The following is a 19,993-nucleotide window of genomic DNA, read 5'->3' on the forward strand; positions in this document are numbered from 1 at the left end:
AGCTGTAGGAGTTGCTTGTATATTTTTGAGATTAGTTGTTTGTCAGTTGCTTCATTTGCTATTATTCTCTCTCATTCTGAAGGCTGTCTTTTCACCTTGCTAATAGTTTCCTTTGATGTGCAGAAGCTTTTAAGCTTAATTAGGTCCCATTTGTTTATTTTTGCTTTTATTTCCAATATTCTGGGAGGTGGGTCATAGAGGATCCTGCTGTGATGTATGTCAGAGTGTGTTTTGCCTATGTTCTCCTCTAGGAGTTTTATAGTTTCTGGTCTTACGTTTAGATCTTTAATCCATTTTGAGTTTATTTTTTTTTAATCATTTTAATTCTAAAACCCCATATTTGCTGCTGTTTGTTCAACTGGCCTTTTAAAATTAAATGTAAAGTACTTTCAGAACCATAATAATGGCTGAATATGGTAATGCCAAGCAAAAACAAGGATTCCACTTCTAAATTTTGCAACATTTTAAATTAAACATAAGTTATCAGAAGCTTTATGTACTTGATGAAAATCGGTAAAGACTGTATTACTGCATGAAACTCCTCAATGGACTGAAATTCGGGTGGTGGGAATCCCTTTACCCATTTTACAAATGAGAAAACTATAATTTCCTGTTTTATAACCCTGTATCCTCAAAGCTCAGACTCAGGCCTGGTGCGCAATAAATACTCAACGAAAGGTTTGGAGAGGTGTGCCAAATGCCCAAGGTCACCCACCCTTCCTGCTTCCTTCGGAAGTGAATCCGACAGGAAGGTGAGTGGAGGACTTGGTGGTGAATCTGAGGTGAGCCACCCAGACTTCAGCGAGGGGAGCGGCCTTAGGTTGCCCAGGGATCTTCCAACGTGCGTGTTTGGGACGCCTCGCCCTTCTCAGAGGTTTACACCATCCTGTTACTCAGAGATGAACCACTTTTGTTTCTTCCAGCTGGCAACCACAGGTGCTCCGGGCTGAGGCAGTTGAGCGGAGTCAGTTGTTCTTGCCTAGAGCCAGGGCTCGGAGGAAGTGGATGCACCCGGGATGTGAGTGACGAGTACACCCGGAGGGCGGGGAAAGTAGCAGGATCTTAATCACCAGGCTAGTCCCGGGCGGGCCTCGGGGAACTGGGAAACGAGAGGCGGTCTAGAGAAGGGTGGGCAGGATGAGAGGTCGCAAGAGGGGCGTGGGTCTGAGCATCCGCCCCGGTTCTCCCCGCTGTCCTGCCGCGCGGCAGCCCAGCGACCACCGTTTGTCCGTAAAGTCTGCAGAGCGCCCCCTCCCTGGGCAGTGGGACCTGGCAGGCTGGGGCTAGTCGTGCTGCTGCTTGCCCGCCGCTCTGGCCGGCCGTGCCCGGAGGGCCGCGCGGGGCGGAGACCAGTCGGCGGGGGCGGGCGCCAGTCTAGGCTGTAGGTCCGCGCGCAGCACTCGCCCGCAGAGCCTCGCGGAGCAGCCGCCGCCACCGCGCGCCCCTAGCTCGGCCTGGGTGGCCTCTGCCCGCGTCTCCAGGAGGGCAGCGGCACACGTGCCCGGCCGCGAGACCGCACGCCGCAGGCTTGAGAAAGGAAGTGAGTGCCCAGGAGCTGGGCCCCGGCGGGGACTGGAGACTGGCGGGGAAGGGAGGCTGCAATGGGCACCACTGGTTCCCCAGAACCCCGCTCCTGCCTTTCTGCGGCTTCCTGCACATAAATAGCTGTTGAATTAAAAATCGCGTGATCAGCTTGTGACCACCTTCTCCGACCTTGAGCATCTGGCTGCGCAAAATAAACTCAGTCCAGCAGCGGTGCTGACCTTACGGGTGGGGAGGGGTTTCTACCCACCCACCACATTCCCCTGGGCCCCAGGACCTTGCATACCTGGCAAAAGACAGGCCAGTGGCCTTCGGACCCACTCACTCTCTGTTCCTCCAGAGGAAGCATTCGGTCTATTTCCCTCTCTGTCTCTCTGTCTGCCTGTGTCTGACTGTCTTGACTGAGTTTTCTATAAAGGACCGCCGGAAGTGGGCCACTGGGTTTCCCCAGGGAAGGCAGGTGTGCTGGTGCGCTTCGCTTCTTGTTCTGATCTTTAACACACTAGATCTGCTTTCCCAGCCGAAGTTTGAGGCTTTCCTCAACAAGCAACAGCTTGCTGCAGAAGTTCACTCTCGAAAAGAAAGGAGCAGAAAAGATAGGAGTGGAATGTGGGTAAACCAGATTGTCTAATTTTAGCCTGAATTTCGTTGTAAGGAAATCACTACGGCCTGTTTTTTTAATGAGAAATACTTTATTGCCCAGGTTTGGTAAAGAAAAATCCTGTCTGATTGCTCCCAAAACAAGCAGCAAGGAGTCATTTTAAAAGTAAGGTTATTTTCTTTATGTACAAAACATTTTAAATAACAAAGCCTCAAAGCATAGCATTTAAAAAGCTGTAAGGATCTTAAAGTCAAATACTTCAATACCATGTTAAGAATTTGACAGTGAAAGAGGTATCTTTATTGTCTCCTAACTGGGAAAGATTTATGTTAGTTACAATGTTTGGTGAAGGTACTGAGAATTTAGCTCATAGTTTTAAGTGTTGTATTTCATATTAACTTTGTAATATTATCGAAAATATGTCCCAGAGTGCTGGTTGAGAGTTTGGAGTTAGAACCTGAATTTCTGTTTGCACTCCATGGTCTAACTTGCTGTGTGACTTCTGATAAATTACCTAGCTTTTCTGTGTTTCCTCATTTCTAAATGGGATTGCTGAGAGGATGGAGATAACACGAGGATAGTAGTTATCCCAGAGTACATCATTCTGCATGATGTACACAATAAATAACACCTGAGGCTGAAGATGACAGTGAGGTGGTTAGGCCCAACATAATCACTGCATGACACTGCCCATGCAAGAAGTCTTGTATGTTCCTCTGTGCATTGGGAGGTGCAAACATTAGGGTCCTTCTAGTCGCCTCTGAACTCTTGAAGTTGAGTGGAACAAATGAAATCTGTTCTAAGCCTGTTCAGATTTGCAGCATTTATCTTGTCATTCTCTTTTGCTTACAAATGTAAACAGTGACACTGGTGGTTTAATTATTGCTTTTTATAATTTTTTTAACTTTTTAATGAAATATAGTTGATGTACAGCATTATAAGTTACAGATGTACAACAGTGATTCACAATTTTAAAGGCTATACCCCATTTATACTTATAAAATATTGGCTATATTCCCTGTGTTATACAATATATCCTATAAGCTATAAAGGTTATTTTATACATGATAGTTTGTGGCTCTTAATTTCCCCTATTTTGCCCCTCCATCCTTCCCTTTCCCCACTGGTAACCACTAGTTTTTCTCTATATATGTGTTCTCTATCTATATATCTGTTTCCTTTTTGTTATATTCAGTAGTTTATTATTTTAGATTCCACATATAAGTGTTATCATACAGTATTATCTGTCTGCCTTATTTCACTTAGCATAATATCTTCAAGTCCATCCATGTTGTTGGAAATGGCAAAATGTCATTCTTTTTTATGGTTGAATAATATCCCATTCCACATATTTATCCACTCATATGTTGATGGACACTTAAGCTGCTTCATATTTTGGCCATTGTAAACAATATCTTTACAATATGTATATTTTGTATCTTTTCAAATTGGTGTTTTGGGGGGATTTTTTTTTTGTTATTTTGTTTTGTTTTTTGATATATATCAGGAATGTCATTGCTGGGTCATATGCTAGCTCTATTTTTAGCTTTTTGAAAAACCTCCATACTGTTTTCCACACTGGCTACACCAATTTACATTTTCACCAACAGTGTATTGAAGGTTCCCTTTTCTCCATGTCCTCACCAACGTTTGTTATATCTAGTCTTTTGATCATCACCATTCTGACAGGTATGAGACTGTATCTCACTGTGGTTTTAATTTGCATTTCTTTGGTGATTAACAATGTTGAGCATCTTTTCTTGTGCCTATTGGCCATTTATATGTCTTCTTTGGAGAGATGTTTATTTAAGTCTTCTGCCCATTTTTTGAGGGGGTAGGGTTTTTTTAATTGAGCTGTTTAAGCTGTTTGTATGTTTTAGAAATCAATCCCTTGTCTGTCACATCTTCTACAAATATTTTCTCCCATTCTATATGTTGTCTTTTTGTTTTGTTTATAGCTTCCTTTGCTGTACAAAAGCTTTTACATCTAATTAGGTCGCATTTGTTTATTTTTGCTTTTATCTCATTTGCTTTAGGAGACATACAAAAAAAAATGTTGCTACCATTTATGTCAAAGAGTGTTCTGTCTATGGTTTCTTCTAGGAGTTTTATGGTTTCTGGTTACATTTAGATCTTTAATCCATTTTGAATTTTTGTATATAGTGTTAGAGAATGTTCTAATTTCATTCTTTTACATGTAACTGTCCAGTTTTCCCAGTAGTACTTATTGAAGAAACTGTCTTTTCTCCATTGTGTATTCTTGTCTCCTTTGTTGTAGATTAATTGACCATAAGCATGTTGGTTTAGTTTTGAGCTCTCTGTTCTATTCCATTGATCTAAGTGTCTGTTTTTGTGCCAGTCCCATACTGTTTTGAGTACTATAGCCTTATAGTATAATCTGAAATCAGGAAGCATGATTCCTCTAGCTCTGTTCTTCTTTTTCAAGCTTGTTTTCACTATTTGTGGTTTTTTGTGTTTCCATACAAATTTTTTAATTATTTGTTCTAGATCTGTGAAAAATGCCTTTGCTATTTTTATGGGGATCACACTAAATCTGTAGATTTCCTTACATAATATTGTCATTTTAACAATATTAATTCTTCCAACCCATGAACATGGTATATCTTTCCATCTGTTTGTATTATCTTCCATTTCTTTGATCAGTTTCTTGTAAATAGATCCAAGTACAGATCTTTTACCTCCTTAGATTGTTTTATGACTAAGTATTTTATTATTTTAGATGTAGTGGTAAGTAGGATTGTTTCCTTAATTTCTCTGATAGTTCATTGTTAGTGTACAGAAATGCAACAGATTCTATATATATATAGTATCCTGCAATGTTACCAAATTCATTGATTAGCTCTAGTAGTTTTCTGGTGGCATCTTTAGGGTTTTCTATATATAGTGCCATGTTATCTGCAAACAGTGACAGTTTTACTGCTTCCTCTCCAGTTTGGCTTCCATTTATTTCTTTTTCTTGTCTTATTGCTGTGGCTAGGTCTTCCAATACTATGTTGTATAAAAGTGGCTATAGTGAGCATCCTTGTCTTGTTCCTGATCTTTTATTTATTTATTTATTTATATGCATCAGGTCTTAGTTGCAACATGTGGGATCCTTCATTGCCTCACAGGGACTCTAGTTGTGGCATGCAGACTTCAGTAGTTGCAGCATGTGGGCTCTCTAGTTTTGGCACAGAGGCTCTGGAGTGCACAGGCTCAGTAGTTGCTCCAGGGTATGTGGGATCTTGTTCCCCTACAAGGGATCAAACCTGTGTCCCCTTTATTGCAAGGTGGATTCTTAACCACTGGACCACCAGTGAAGTCCCTGTTCCTGATCTTACAGGGAAATGCTTTTACCTTTTCATCACTGAAAATGATGTTTGCTGTGGGTTTCTCATTTATGACCTTTATTATGTTGAGGTAGATTTCCTCTATGCCCACTTTCTTGAGAGTTTTTACTATAATTAGTGGTTGATGGTTTAGTTACTAAGCTATGTCCAACACTTGTGACCAAATGGACTGGAGCCTGCCAGGCTCCCTTATCCACGGGATTTAGTGCTTAATACTAAAAATAATGTTCCTCAAAGGTCACCATGGTCCTAGCTTAATACTGATCTAATTAGGTTGAAGGGAGGAACTGAGTCCTGGAACTAATTTTTTTTAAGTGGCTGTTGTGACTTAAGAGTAGAAGATGAAGACTAGCATCAGCTGGAGTTTGTTATGAATGCAGGGTTTCCACATCATTCCCAGATCTGCTGACTAGAACCTGCATGTTAATAAGATCCTGCTGAATATAATCTGCATATAAATAAGATCCACAGGGTTCCTGTGCACTTTCCCTTAGAGAGACCCTTTCCCGAGCCCTTTGCATACACTGATGGTTTTCAAGAACAGGCTTTATGAAAACAGGGATTTCTTATAAGCTGTCTTTACTTAGCAAAGTGAAACAGATTTGTCATAACTTAAATGACTGATTTTTATTTCAAATCTTAAAATAGCCAGAAGAGGTATTATCATTTTCTTCCTCCTTAAGAGAGAGCTGACATTTTTAAGTTCTGCAAATTTGGGATTCCAGTCTTCCTATTATACTCAAAACACTCAGTTTTGATACTGCTTAGCTTCATTCATCCTAGTTCTTCCAATGATGGGACACTGTGGGTTTGAAGCACTCACCCCATCTGCACTTTGAAGAGTGGGATTGTATGTCTATCACTCCTGTTTTAAATATTTTGCCAAAAGTGTGTCCAAAAACTTATATGATATATATAATATAAAATGGTAACTCAAGTAAGTTGAATATGTGCTGCCCTTGGCCACCCTGGGGCTGATCCACCACTCAAGAGCAGAGGGCCCCTCTCACCCTCTCTGCTGCTGCAAGTCACCCTGGAGCTGATCCCCCACCACTGCCGAGCTCTGGCCCCAGCCTCTCCTCTCCTCCGGCTCTATGCTAGGAATTGGTGGTGCTGGTCACTACCCTGCTCCCACCTCTGTCTCCAGTGTGACCTCTGTGAAGCTGCTTCCCAGGCCACCAGTGCCTCTTCAGGCTGCTGCTGCCATGCTGTCCTTTGGACATCCAGTCTACCGGAGAAGGAAATGGCAAAGACCTCTAAGGAGGCCTTACAGAAGCTGAGAAAAGAAGGGAGGCGAAAGGCAAGGAGGAAGGGAAAGATATACACAACTGAATGCAAAGTTCCAGAGAATAGTAAGGAGAGATAAGAAAGCCTTCTTAAGTGTACAATGCAAAGAAATAGAGGAAAACAATAGAATTGGAATGACTAGAGATCTCTTTAAGAAAACTGGAGATAGCAATGGAACATTTCATTGCAAAGATAGGCACAATAAAGGACAAAAATGGTAAGGACCTACAAAAGCAGAAGAGATTAAGATAAGGTGGCAAGAATACACAGAAGATGGTGTGATCACTCACCTAGAGCCAGCCATCCTGGAATGAGAAGTCAAGTGGTCCTTAGGAAGCATCACTACAAACAAAGCTAGTGGAGGTTATGGAATTCCAGCTGAGATATTTCAAATCCTAAAAGATAATGCTGTCAATATGCCAACAAATTTGGAAAACTGAGCAGTGACCACAGGACTGGGAAAGGTCAGCTTTCATTCCAGTCCCAAAGAAAGGCAATGCCAAAGAATGTTCAAACTGTGGCACCATTACACTCATCTCATGTGCTAGCAAAGTAATGCTGAAAATTCTCCAAGCCAGGCTTCAACAGTACGTGAACTGTGAACTTCCAGATGTTCAAGCTGGATTTAGAAAAGGCAGAGGAACCAGAGATCGAATTGCCAAGATCTGTTGGATCATTGAAAAAGCAAGAGAGTTCCAGAGAAACATCTACTTCTGCTTTATTGACTATGCCAAAGCCTTTGACTGTGTGGATCACAACAAACTGTGCAGAATTCTTAAAGAGATGGAAATACCAGACCACTTTATCTGCCTCCTGAGAAATCTGTATGAAGGTCAAGAAGCAAGAGTTAGAACCAGACATGGAACAGACTGGTTCCAAATTGGGAAAGGAGTACATCAAGGCTGTATATTGTCACCCTGCTTGTTTAACTTATATGCAGAATACATCATACGAAATGCTGGGCTGGATGAAGCACAAGCTGGAATCAATATTGCTGGGAGAAATATCAATAACCTCAGATATGCAGATGACACCCCCCTTATGGCAGAAAATGAAGAAGGACTAAAGAGCCTCTTGATGAACATGAAAGAGGAGAATGAAGAAGTTGGCTTAAAACTCAGCATTCAAAAAACTAAGATCATGGCATCTGGTCCTATCACTTCATGGCAAATAGATGAGGAAACAACAGAAATAGTGACAGACTATTTTCTTGGGCTCCAAAATCACTGCAAATAATGATTGCAGCCATGAAGTTAAAAGATGCTTGGCTCTTAGAAGAAAACCTATAACCAACCAAGAAAGCATATTAAAAAGCAGAGACATCACTTTGCTGACAAAGGTCTGTCTAGTCAAAGCTATGATTTTTCCAGTAGTCATGTATGGATGTGAGAGTTGGACTATAAGGAAAGCTGAGTGCCAAAGAATAGATTCTTTTGAACTATGGTGTTGGAGAATATTCTTGAGAGTCCCTTGGACTGCAAGGAGATCAAACCAGTCCATCCTAAAGGAAATCAATCCTGAATATTTATTGGAAGGATTGATGCTGAAGCTGAAGCTCCAATACTTTGGACACCTGATGGGAAGAACTGACTCATTAGAAAAGACCCTGATGTTGGGGAAAATTGAAGGCGGGAGGAGAAGGGGACAACAGAGGATGAAATGGTTGGATGGCATCACTGACTCGATGGACATGAGTTTGAGCAAGTTCCAGGAGTTGGTGATGTACAGAGAAGCCTGGCCTGCTGCAGTGCATGGGGTCACAAAGAATCAGTCGGACATGACTAAGCAACTAAGGAGATCAGCGCTGGGATTTCTTTGGAAGGAACGATGCTAAAGCTGAAACTCCAGTATTTTGCGAAGAGTTGACTCATTGGAAAAGACTCTGATGCTAAGAGGGATTGGGGGCAGGAGGAGAAGGGGATGACAGAGGATGAGATGGCTGGATGGCATCACTGACTCGATGGACGTGAGTCTGAGTGAACTCCAGGAGTTGGTGATGGACACGGAGGCCTAGCGTGCTGCGATTCATGGGGTCGCAAAGAGTCAGACATGACTGAGCGACTGAACTGAACTGAACTGAAGCAACTAAACTGAACTGATACACAGAGTTCAGTTCAGTCACTCAGTCATATCCGACTCTTTGCAACCCCATGGACTGCAGCACGCCAGGCCTCCTGTCCATTACCAACTCCTGGAGTTTACTCAAACTCATGCCCATTGAGTCAGTGATGCCATCCAACCATCTCAAACTCTGTGGTCCCCTTCTCCTCCTGCCTTCAATCTTTCCCAACATCAGGGTCTTTTCAAATGAGTCAGCTCTTCGCATCAGGTGGCCAAAGTATTGGAGTTTCAGCTTCAACATCAGTCCTTCCAATGAACATTCAGGACTGATTTCCTCTAGGATGGACTGACTGGATCTCCTTGCAGTCCAAGGGACTCTCAAGAGTCTTCTCCAACACCACAGTTCAAAAGCATCAATTCTTCGGCACTCAGCTTTCTTTATAGTCCAGCTCTCACATCCATACATGACTACTGGAAAAACCATAGCCTTGACTAGATGGACCTTTGTTGGCAAAGTAATGTCTCTGCTTTTTAATATGCTGTCTGGGTTGGTCATAACTTTCCTTCCAAGGAGTAGGCATCTTTTAATTTCATGGCTGCAGTCACCATCTGGAGTGATTTTGGAGCCCAAAAAAAATAAAGTCTGCTACTGTTTGCACTGTTTCTCCATCTATTTGCCATGAAGTGATGGGACCAGATGCCATGATGTTTATTTTCTGAATGTTGAGGTTTCAGCCAACTTTTTCACTCTCCTCTTTCACTTTCATCAAGAGGCTCTTTAGTTCTTCTTCACTTTCTTCCATACACAGAAGAACTGTATAAAAAAGCTCTAAATGACCTGGATAACCATGATAGTGTGATCACTGACCTAGAGCCAAACATCCTGAAGTGTGAAGTCAGGTGGGCCTTAGGAAGCATCACTGTGAACAAAGCTAATGGAGGTAATAGTATCCCAGCTGAACTGGAATGATGCTGTTAAAGTGTTACACTCTAAGCCAGCAAATTTGGAAAACTTTGCAGCGGCCACAGGCCTGGAAAAGGTCAATTTTCATTCCAATCCCAAAGAAAGGCAATGCCAAAAAATGTTCAAATTACTGTACAATTGCACTAATTTCAATGGTAGCAAGATTATGCTCAAAATCCTATGCAGTAGACTTCAGCAGTACGTGAGTCGAGAACTTCCAGATATACAAGCTGGAATTATAAAAGGTGGAGGAACCAGAGATCAAATTGCCAACATTTGTTGGACCATGAAGAAAGCAACGGAATTCAAATAAAACATCTGCTTCATTGACTATGCTAAATCCTTTGACTGTGTGGTTCACAACAAACTGTGGAATATTCTTAATGAGATAGGAGTACCAGACCACATTACCTGCCTCCTGAGAAACCTGTATGCAGGTCAAGAAGCAACAATTAGAACTGGACATGGAACAATGGACTGGTTCCAAATTAGGAAAGGAGTATGTCAAGGGTGTATATTGTCACCCTGCTTATTTAACTTATGTGCATCGTACGAAATGCTGGGCTGGGTGACTCACAAGCTGGAATCAAGATGGGCACGTGGATGGACATGAGTTTGAGCAAACTCTGGGAGATGGTGAAGGACAAGGAAGCCTAGCATGCCTAGCATATGACCATGGGGTCGCAAAGAGAGGGGCATGAGTTAGTGACTGAACAACAGGAACAAATTATTAATGACCTGTATCTCTTATGTACTTAAGATAAAACTACATGTTATATGACTCAAAAAGAAACTATTTTGTTCTGGTTGTTTTTTTTTTTTTTTAATTTTCAAACCAGAAAATGTCCTTACTATTTTATGGGCGAATGTAATAATACCTATGTATAGATATTCTTTTTAAAATCAATTCTATTTAAGTATAATATGCATACAATAAAATGCATCAAAGTATACATTTCAATTCAATGCCTTTTATTGTATGCAAATTATACTTCAATAAATGTGATTTTTTTATGTCAAGAATTGTCATAATTTGTTGCCTATTGCTAAAGTAGTTCATAGAAGGTCAAGAAAAGTCAGTAGAAAGGGATGGATGCATTGGGAAGGCACAGAAAATAAATAGCTAGGTGGACCTGGGAGGGTAAAACGTTTAAAGTACAAGAGATTTAGAAGAGATCATTTTTTAAGACTTTTTGCCTTTAAAGTTAAGATGCTGAATTTAATATCAGGAACTCTGCAGCATTTTTGAGGAGGGGACTAAAAATGAGAGAAAAGAAAGTTTTGCTCTGTAGAGTCTACCTTATGAGCCTCACTTTCCTCCTGGTCTGTCTGCCTTTTTTCATGTAGACACCTGTATTTGCCACAATGCTCTCATCCAGTGACTTTGCATCTGCTTCTTGGGAGCTTGTGGTCCGAGTTGATCATCCAAATGAAGAGGAGCAGAAGGACATCACACTGAGAGTGTCTGGAGACCTGCACATTGGGGGAGTGATGCTCAAGTTAGTGGAACAGATAAGTAAGTTGCTGCTTATTTATGATTTCTCTACATTTGAAACCCTCTATGTTGCATCATCACTGAATGACTAAACTAGGCTGTCTATCTAAGTTTTTCTGATCATCCATCTTGCAATGGCCCCTTTCTTCAGGAAGAAGAGAAGTGGGGAGCCCTAAAGGAGCCCAAACAACCCCCGACCCCCTCTGTCAAAACTTGAGTCTTTGGTAGCAAACTGAAGCTCCCCAGTAGGTGTAATAACCTATTTGCACTGGAATGAGGTCACCCTCTATGGTGACATCTAGGGTAATGTTAGACCACACCTGGGGCCTTAGACTGTTATGTGATTTTTTGTCAATGCTTGATTGCTCTGTGAGCAAGCAGCCTGGTGCCAGTGTCCTTACCCACCGTTTGCTACTAGCCCTTGTTTAAACAAGGAAAGAAGTCTTCAGGGTCAGAGTACTTCACATCAGGAGTCAACATGATGGACCTAGAATTTAATAATGTTTTATTTTCTTTGCATTTATTTTTTTGTCTTCTATTTAAGACCACAGATGTTGGCTTTTCACTTATACTAGTGATATAAAGTATTTTTAAGTTGTCTTCATTGGAATATAATATACATACAAAAAGTGCAATTATCAGAAGTGTGTAGTTCAGTGAATTTTCACAAAGTCATATAACCACCACCCAGATCAAGATATAAAACAGTACCTGTTCCCCCACCCAAGTCCCACGTCTGACACCTCCCAGCCACTGTCCCACTAAGGGTAGCTATTACCCTGAATTGTTACTCCAAAGGAATAATTTTACTTGTTTTCAAACTGTATATACATGGAATTACACAGGATAATATACCCTCAAGCATCTGCTTTCTTTCATGCCACATTATGTCTGTGAGATTTATCCGTTTTATTGCATATAGTTTGGGTTCTTTGATTCTCATTGCTGTATAATATTCCATTATATGATTTTTTTTTCCCACAATTTATCCATTTACCTGATGGTTTATGGATATTGGGTTCTTTACATATGGGGGCTTTTATAGATAGTACCTGTCTTAGGTAAGTATAGGCATTTCTGTTGGGCATATAGATCAGGGAAAATTTACTGAATCATAGGACTTTCCAAAATAGTTACAGCATTACAGCATTTATGCCACACTGTGCTGTGCACAGTCGCTTCAGTCATGTCTGACTCCTGTGACCCCGTGGACTGTAGCCCGCCAGGCTCCTCTGTCTATGGGATTCTCCAGGCAAGAATACTGGAGTGGGTTGCCATGCCCTCCTCCAGGGAATCTTCCCAGCCCAAGGACTGAACCCACATCTCCTGCATTGCAGGAAGATTCTTTACCACGGAACCACAGGGGAAGCCTACAGCATTTATACTTCTACTAATAGCACTAAGAGAAAGGTTTTCTAATTTAAAAAGAGAGAAAGAGGGAGAAGCCATTTTTTAAGTAAAAGTACTGATGGCTCTTAATTTAGCAAAATAAAAGATTGAATATGACTCTAACATTGGCAAAGGGGAAAGATTCAATCTTGATGCCAAGGGGCATTGAAGAAGTGGAAGGGTTCAGTGTTGATGCTACCATTGAGAGAGAAAATATTCAGCTCTGATTTTAGTGTTATCAATTTTGGAAACTGGTAATGCAGTGATCCTGATAAGAGGTGGACATTCCTGAGAAGGGTGAAATGTAAACTTCTCAGTAGTTCTGTGTACACTTTGACTGGAAGCTTTTGATATTCCCTTGTGAGCTGGTGTCTGAAGGATTCATCTATTTTCCCTCATTGTGGTGGTGATGTTGGTGGTGTGTGGGCTTCTCTAGTTGTAGCACATGGGCTTAGTTGCCCCACAGCAGGTGGGTTCTTAGTTCCCTGACCAGGGATCAAACCCAGGTGCCCTGCATTGAAAGAGGAATTCTTAACCACCAGACCACCAGGGACCTGGAAGGATCCATTTCTATTCGAGAAATCATCTTGATTAAACAAAGCCTTGCTTCTGGCCTTCCCAGAAAGGACCATGGCACTGAGGGACTTGGGAGAAGAAAACTTTAGCATTTCATCGTGAATAAAAGTTGTAAATTTCTGTTCCTTCCATAGTATTTAAATATAAAGACGGTAAGATTCAGTCGGTCTTCTAGCTGCCTTGTCTTAGGGACTTTGACAAGAAGCCAAGAATGATGGAGGCTTGGGTTGTAGGAAGAGATGAGTGTGGAAGACCAGCATTGGCTTTGGTTTTGCACATGCAGGACTTGACTCCAGGGTGCAAGTGCTTGTTCTCACTTTACTGCGCTCTGCTCTCTATTCTTGCAGACATAGCCCAGGACTGGTCAGACTTTGCCCTTTGGTGGGAACAGAAACATTGCTGGCTTCTGAAAACACACTGGACTCTAGACAAATGTGGGGTCCAGGCAGACGCAAAGCTTGTCTTTACCCCTCAGCATAAAATGCTTCGCCTCCGCCTGCCAAACATGAAGACAGTGCGACTGCGAGTCAGCTTCTCGACTGTGGTCTTCAGAGCTGTCAGCGACATCTGCAGAGCCCTGAGTGAGTCCCCTCAGGCGGGCACCTCTGCCCTCTGTACTCTCAGCAAAAGAGGATGGGAAAATACATGCACTTCTGCCCACAACTGGTTGGCTTTACATCCCTTATTAGGGGCACAGTTTTCAAGCCCAGTTCTGGGGACTTTAGCCATTTAAGTGAAGTTAAACCAGATGGAACATTATCAGAATAAATCAGGTTCATTTTCCCAAAGCTTAAAGCTATTTCAAAAGAGACTTGTAAACAGAAAAGACAACTCCATTAAGATTTCCACCCCAAAACTCATTTCCCTAAGCCATACTGAAATTGTTATATTGAAGACAAACAAAAAGAGTTCCATTAAATTATTATCACCATAGAGCTGATATGTCTATGTTGTTCTTGAGATAATGGTGATGCAGTATCTTAATTGCTTCCCTAACACTTGGCTCCAGTAAATAACTCTGTCCATAAACATCATTTGTGGAGTTTATTTTAAGCAGAAAAGTACACTTAATTATGGATCAAAAATTTTAACAGCCTTTAGGGACAACACTGCCCAAACCATTTCTTCTTTCTGGGACTTCCATAATAGCAGCAAACTCTGGGTCAGGAAGTATATTTTTTTTTAAGTGTGTAGGTATATTCTTGAGTTCCAAGGCTAATATTTAGGATTTGAACACAGTATACACACTATGTGAGTGGGTGATCTATCTTCCCCATTAAACTGTAAACTGCTTATTCATTCCTTCAGAAAATATATATTTTGACTTGGCAGGCACAATGGTGAGTGCTAGAGATTGGTTAGCAATAAAAATAATCCAAACCCTCTGCCCTCTCTGAGCTTCCATTGTAGCATACAGAGACAGAAAATAAATCATGTAAAAAATAAGACGTTAAAAGGGGGTAGGTAATGGAGGAAAAAAGGGAAAAAGTCTAATAATGTACACAGTATTGAGAGTGCCAGTAATGAGTGGTGCAGGCTGGTTAGGTATTATATAGGATGAAGACAGCCGTTTCTTGAGCATGTCTGTTCCTAATACTTAGCACAATGCCCGACACATATCACCTGCTTAGTAACTGTTTGCTGACCAGACAAATGATTGGAAGCTTCCATTACAAAAGGTAAGTTCCAGAATTTTTCCTTGATGCATGGTGAGCAAATGATAGAAGCACAAGGTACCTGGCTTTCAATAATATTCTAATGAAAATTTGAAAACAGTAAATGAGTAAATAAAATGTACATTTCAGACACCACAGTGGACTAGAAACACACATTATGGCTGGGGTCAAAAACTTGAAGTTTTTAAATAAACAGAAGCATTCATACATTCTTTTCTTTCCAGATTACACCTTCATGGTAACTCTAAATGACTCAACTTGGCATTTCTAATAATCACTTTTTTTTTTGGCCAAGATGCATAGCATGTAGGATCATAGTTCCTCAATGAGGGATTGAACTTTGAACCTATGCCCCCTGCAATGAAAGTTCCAAGACCTAACCACTGAACCTCCAGGGAATTTCCTAATAATCGCTTTTTATATCTGACCAACTGAACTTAAATCTAGCAATAAGATGATTTTTTTTTTCTCTCAAAGAAAAGACAAGATACAAACCTTGGGCTTAGGTATCAGTGAGGTTTTTGTTTTGTTTAGTTACTAATGCTTGCACTGGAAATTTTTATTCGTCTCCTGGTTTTGTGTATAAATTATGCATTTGGAATGGTTACAGGTGTGTGTTGCAACCTGACAGTCAGGCTTGTTTACTGGCAGCTCAACTGCCAGATTCAACCTCAGCTGAACTAAGAGGTGGGGATACCTGTGGAATTAGTGCATTTACCTCCAGGAAAGCTGCCCAGAGATTCTAACATCCACATTCCTTGATTTTTACCTGGGATCATAACAGCCCAGTGTACAATCAGTTCTGATTGGAAATGGCAATTAGAAGTATATTTGAGTAATGGAGGACAGTGGGGACTATCTTCTTAGCTTGAGTTTTCCAGAAGAAGACCTGAGATAAGAATTCAAGTATAAATATTATTTATTTAGAAGGTAATGCCAGGAAACACTGGCTGGGAGTGGTAAAGTGAGACTGGGAAGAGAAGGCCACTAATAAGCGAGTGTCACTAATCAGCTCACACCATGGACAGCTGGGGCCCTCTGGGAAGCGGTGTGGTCATGCCTTGGAGCTGTGCAACCAAGGGGTGAGGGACCTGGGGTGTAAATATACCATTCCACCAGTCACTGAGTCATTGAGGGCTGCTCTTGGGGAGTGTTAACTCTCTGAACTCATGTGACCTGTTGCATCTCTGTCTGGGGAGTGAGGACTCTGGCATCCAGAGCAGGCCCTTGGATAAAGAGATACATCCTAGCTACCACTGGAAGGAGGTCAGAGTGCACCAAAATGGGGAGGGCCAGGAGATGGTCAAGGTGCCTAGGATGTCTGTCACAGGGATGGAAGAAGCCACTGGGCAGAGAAAGGCTCTGAGGGCCACTGGCCCATAAAGAAAAAGATGGAGTCCTTGCTGGTTGCTTAAAAACCTAAAAACAGAAAAGGAAGGGAGAAAGGAAAGAAGGAAGGAGGGAGGGGGAAACTGCTAGTAAGTAAATGATACAAGAACAGCGGAACACTAGGAAAGGTTTAAGGGGGTGGTGAGCATGGGAAGGGGCCACCATACTAGCATTGAATATGTTTGAAATAGTTTCACAATAGATTTAAAAACAAACTAGAAATTTCCTAGAATGAATCTCCCTCCACTGTTTGATCTCCACACACCCATTTTGGGGGTCACTGATCTTCAATTTCTTCAAAAGGAATGTCATTTAGTTCCATTTACTTCTCAGGAATTTTTTGAGAAATGGTTTCAAATGACCAACATGACTCAAAGTCTTAGAAGGAATTTTCTTTTTACTTCTTGCTTTTCTTTTTTCTTTTTTATATTTATTTTTAGATATTAGAAGAGCAGAAGAACTGTCGTTATTAAAGCCTTCAGGTGAATATTTTAAAAAGAAGAAGAAAAAAGACAAAAATAATAAGGAGCCCATAATTGAAGATATTTTAAACCTGGAGGGTTCTCCAACAATTTCAGGTCCATCTGGTAAGATTCATGATAGATGTTTCATTATTTTAATTTATTATTAAATCCAAGAATTTCTTAAGTCCCAAGAACTCTCCTCCCCTCTACTTAGCCTTTCCTCCTCTCTCCCTAAACAAGGACTAAAATTAAGGATTTCAGTGATAAGGAAAGAATCCAACTAATTTTAGAACTGAAAATTTTTAATAAGGTATGTTATATAGCTCATTATTTTAATTGTATATATTATGTTGCTGATGAATGAAAAACTTTAGCAGAATTGACCATGAATTTGTGGGATAAGGAAATTTGTTAGATCATTCAAATATACTTCTCTTCCTGATTCTACCTTCACATGACTCTTTTCTGAACTCAATTTAAATCTTGCATTGGGTATGTAACAGGAGAGGCAGTAAAAACTCTAAAAAAGTGTCATCCTTTTATTTTTACAGACATACTCAGAGATACTGCAGACCGCTGTAATAAAGCGAGTTGCATAAAATTTTTTTTTGTTTCCCAGCACATATAAAAGTTATGTTTACACTATATTGCTACCATTAAGAGTGCAATAGCAGTATGTCTTTTTAAAATGTACATACCTTAATTTAAAATATTTTATTGCTAAAAATGCTAACATCATCTGAGCATTCAGCAAGTCATAGTAGTAAAATAAAAGATCACTGATCACAGTGACAAATATAATAGTGATGAAAAAAAGGTTGAAATATTGGAGGAGTTACCAAAATGTAACAGAGTCACAAAGTTAAAAAGAAAAAAAGTTAAAAAACAAAAAACATATCATCGAAGCATAGTGCAATGAGATATGCCTGTATATAAGAATGAATCTCTACCTTGCTTGCAACACTGAGAGTTTCTTGCATAGTACATTCCAGTACAAAGAATGAAAGGGATTATTATACTTCCCTTATGCAAATTAGAGTCAGATGATTTATAAACCATCAACTAGCTAAATTCTTTAAATTGGTAAGCATTGCAATTTAAGAGATTTGCCCAAAAATAAAGTATATGTATGTATTCTGTGAGAGCTCCAGTTTTCTAATAGTGCCAGAACGCACTACTGATATAAAAAATTTTGAATTATTGAGAAGAAAATAGTCCTACATTTGTCTGGGTTGATTTTGGAAGTTTTTACAGCCTATGAGTTTCCTAGCTTTCCAGGAACTAAATACTCAGACTGGAGTTTTACCTGTGTTTAACTTCTGCCATCATTCATCTGATTTTTCTAAATAATACAAACATTTAAGTTCAAAATCCATTTTAGTACAAGCAGTGTTGTTCTAAAGATTCTTATCCCAAATCTCATATCCTAGTTCTTACTTTCCTTTGCTTTGCAGTAAGTCCTGGCTTATACAGTAAAACCATGACCCCCACATATGACCCCATAAACGGAACGCCAGCATCATCCACAATGACTTGGTTCAGTGACAGCCCTCTGGCAGAACAGAACTGCAGCATCCTGGCATTCAGCCAGCCCCCACAATCACCAGAAGCACTTGCTGATATGTACCAGTCTCGGTCTCTGGCTGACAAAGCCAAGCTTAACTCAGGGTAAGGACGTGACTTGTTTTACTTCTCTGTGAACTGATGTTAATGTAGGAAGAGAGATGCTGCGGAGATGAGGCAGGGAGGGGTTGTTCAGTTCTCAAGTCAGCACACCTAGGAATTGTATACTATTCACAAAGGTCAGCACTGATTTTAGCAACAAAAAAGACAAAATGTAGCCATTTGTCATTTCAATACATTTAAAGTGTGACAACATTTACACATTGGGTTAACTCAATGGTTTACTGGCTAGTGAATGCTAATTCTTTGTTCGGACACGTGTGCAAATTTTATGGGTTGTAGATCAGCTTATAAGTGGGCTGGTCCCCTCTGTGGCAACAGGGAAGACCCAAGTGGCCCTGCTGTCTTTTGTAGAGCACCACTTTTCCATTCTGCATTCCAATTAGTGAGTCCTTAAGCTTTGAAGTAGTCTCAGAAAATACACTCAAACTATTTCTCAAACCACCACTTATTTCACTCAGTGTTTTCCAAGTAAAGTCCCATTTGTTAGCATTCCACTCCCCCGGATCCTAGTTCATACTCTCCTTTGATCCGGTGAGATCAGACCCCATGTATGTCCATCTGTCTGTCCCTCTGTGCTCTCATGCTCCCCATCCCCCCAACGTGAATGTTCATTCCTGTGTCGCTGCCTTGCCTCCAGCTTTCCCTCTGCTCCATGACCCTCTCCTTCCCTCCTGCTCTACTGGCCTGTCCCTGTTTGTCCCATAAGGCCCAGCCACTTCCAGTCTTCTCAGAAGATCAATCACTCCCTCAAGTCCTGTTCTACTACTCCAGTGTCACCTTGTTTCTTTAATATGAGGCTTGGTTACCCCACTGACTGTCAGTTCCTTTCGGATGGAGACTGCATCTTGGTTATTCTTATTCTCCCACAGGGGAATATATGATTATATAATAGAATATTTTATATATAAATAAATAAAATCAATTTATATAAACATATATAAAATACATAAAACATATAAACTGATCTTCTATATATTCATATATAGAAGTTCAAGCCATTTTCAGTGGTATTGGAGGGCCCTCATTCCCACCTCATTTATTGTTAACTTTTATTCTGTCCTCATCATTACCCAGTATTTATCTTTCAGACTCTAGAACTGTGCTACCCAGTACAGGAGTCACCAGCAGCATGTGGACATTTACATTTATGTTTGAATATAATTAAAATTAAAACATGGCACTGCTGCTGCTAAGTCGCTTCAGTCGTGTCCGACTCTGTGCGACCCCAGAGAAGGCAGCCCACCAGACTCCCCCGTCCCTGGGATTCTCTAGGCAAGAACACTGGAGTGGGTTGCCATTTCCTTCTCCAATGCATGAAAGGGAAAAGTGAAAGTGAAGTCGCTCAGTCGTGTCCGACTCTTCACGACCCCATGGTCTGCAGCCTACCAGGCTCCTCTGTCCATGGAATTTTCCAGGCAAGAGTACTGGAGTGGGGTGCCATTGCCTTCTCCAAAACATGGCACTAGGCACATCTAAATCTTCAGTAGCCTCATGCGGCTAGTGGCTATTCAAT

The 19,993-nt window shown here is 40.9% G+C and overlaps 1 protein-coding gene across 7 annotated transcripts in view; it reads left to right on the plus strand.

Moving 5' to 3' along the window:
* Positions 1-314: 314 nt before the first annotated feature.
* Positions 315-19,993, plus strand: part of FERMT1 (FERM domain containing kindlin 1) — a 58,392-nt gene continuing 38,713 nt past the window's right edge. The window contains exons 1-7 of one of the 7 annotated variants that reach the window (XM_044927906.1): positions 1,054-1,540; positions 2,063-2,151; positions 2,246-2,308; positions 11,153-11,321; positions 13,613-13,846; positions 16,771-16,917; positions 18,249-18,462. In XM_044927906.1, coding sequence (XP_044783841.1) covers positions 11,171-11,321; positions 13,613-13,846; positions 16,771-16,917; positions 18,249-18,462 — 746 coding nt within the window. In that variant the 5' untranslated portion in view covers positions 1,054-1,540; positions 2,063-2,151; positions 2,246-2,308; positions 11,153-11,170. Of the gene's footprint in view, positions 1,019-1,052; positions 1,541-2,062; positions 2,152-2,245; positions 2,309-11,152; positions 11,322-13,612; positions 13,847-16,770; positions 16,918-18,248; positions 18,463-19,993 lie in introns of those variants that run through there. The other 6 variants (XM_006047733.3, XM_044927907.1, XM_006047734.3 and 3 more) reach the window with 6 other exon arrangements.

This window comes from Bubalus bubalis, chromosome 14 (genome assembly GCF_019923935.1).
Source record: "Bubalus bubalis isolate 160015118507 breed Murrah chromosome 14, NDDB_SH_1, whole genome shotgun sequence".
NCBI lineage: Eukaryota > Metazoa > Chordata > Mammalia > Artiodactyla > Bovidae > Bubalus > Bubalus bubalis.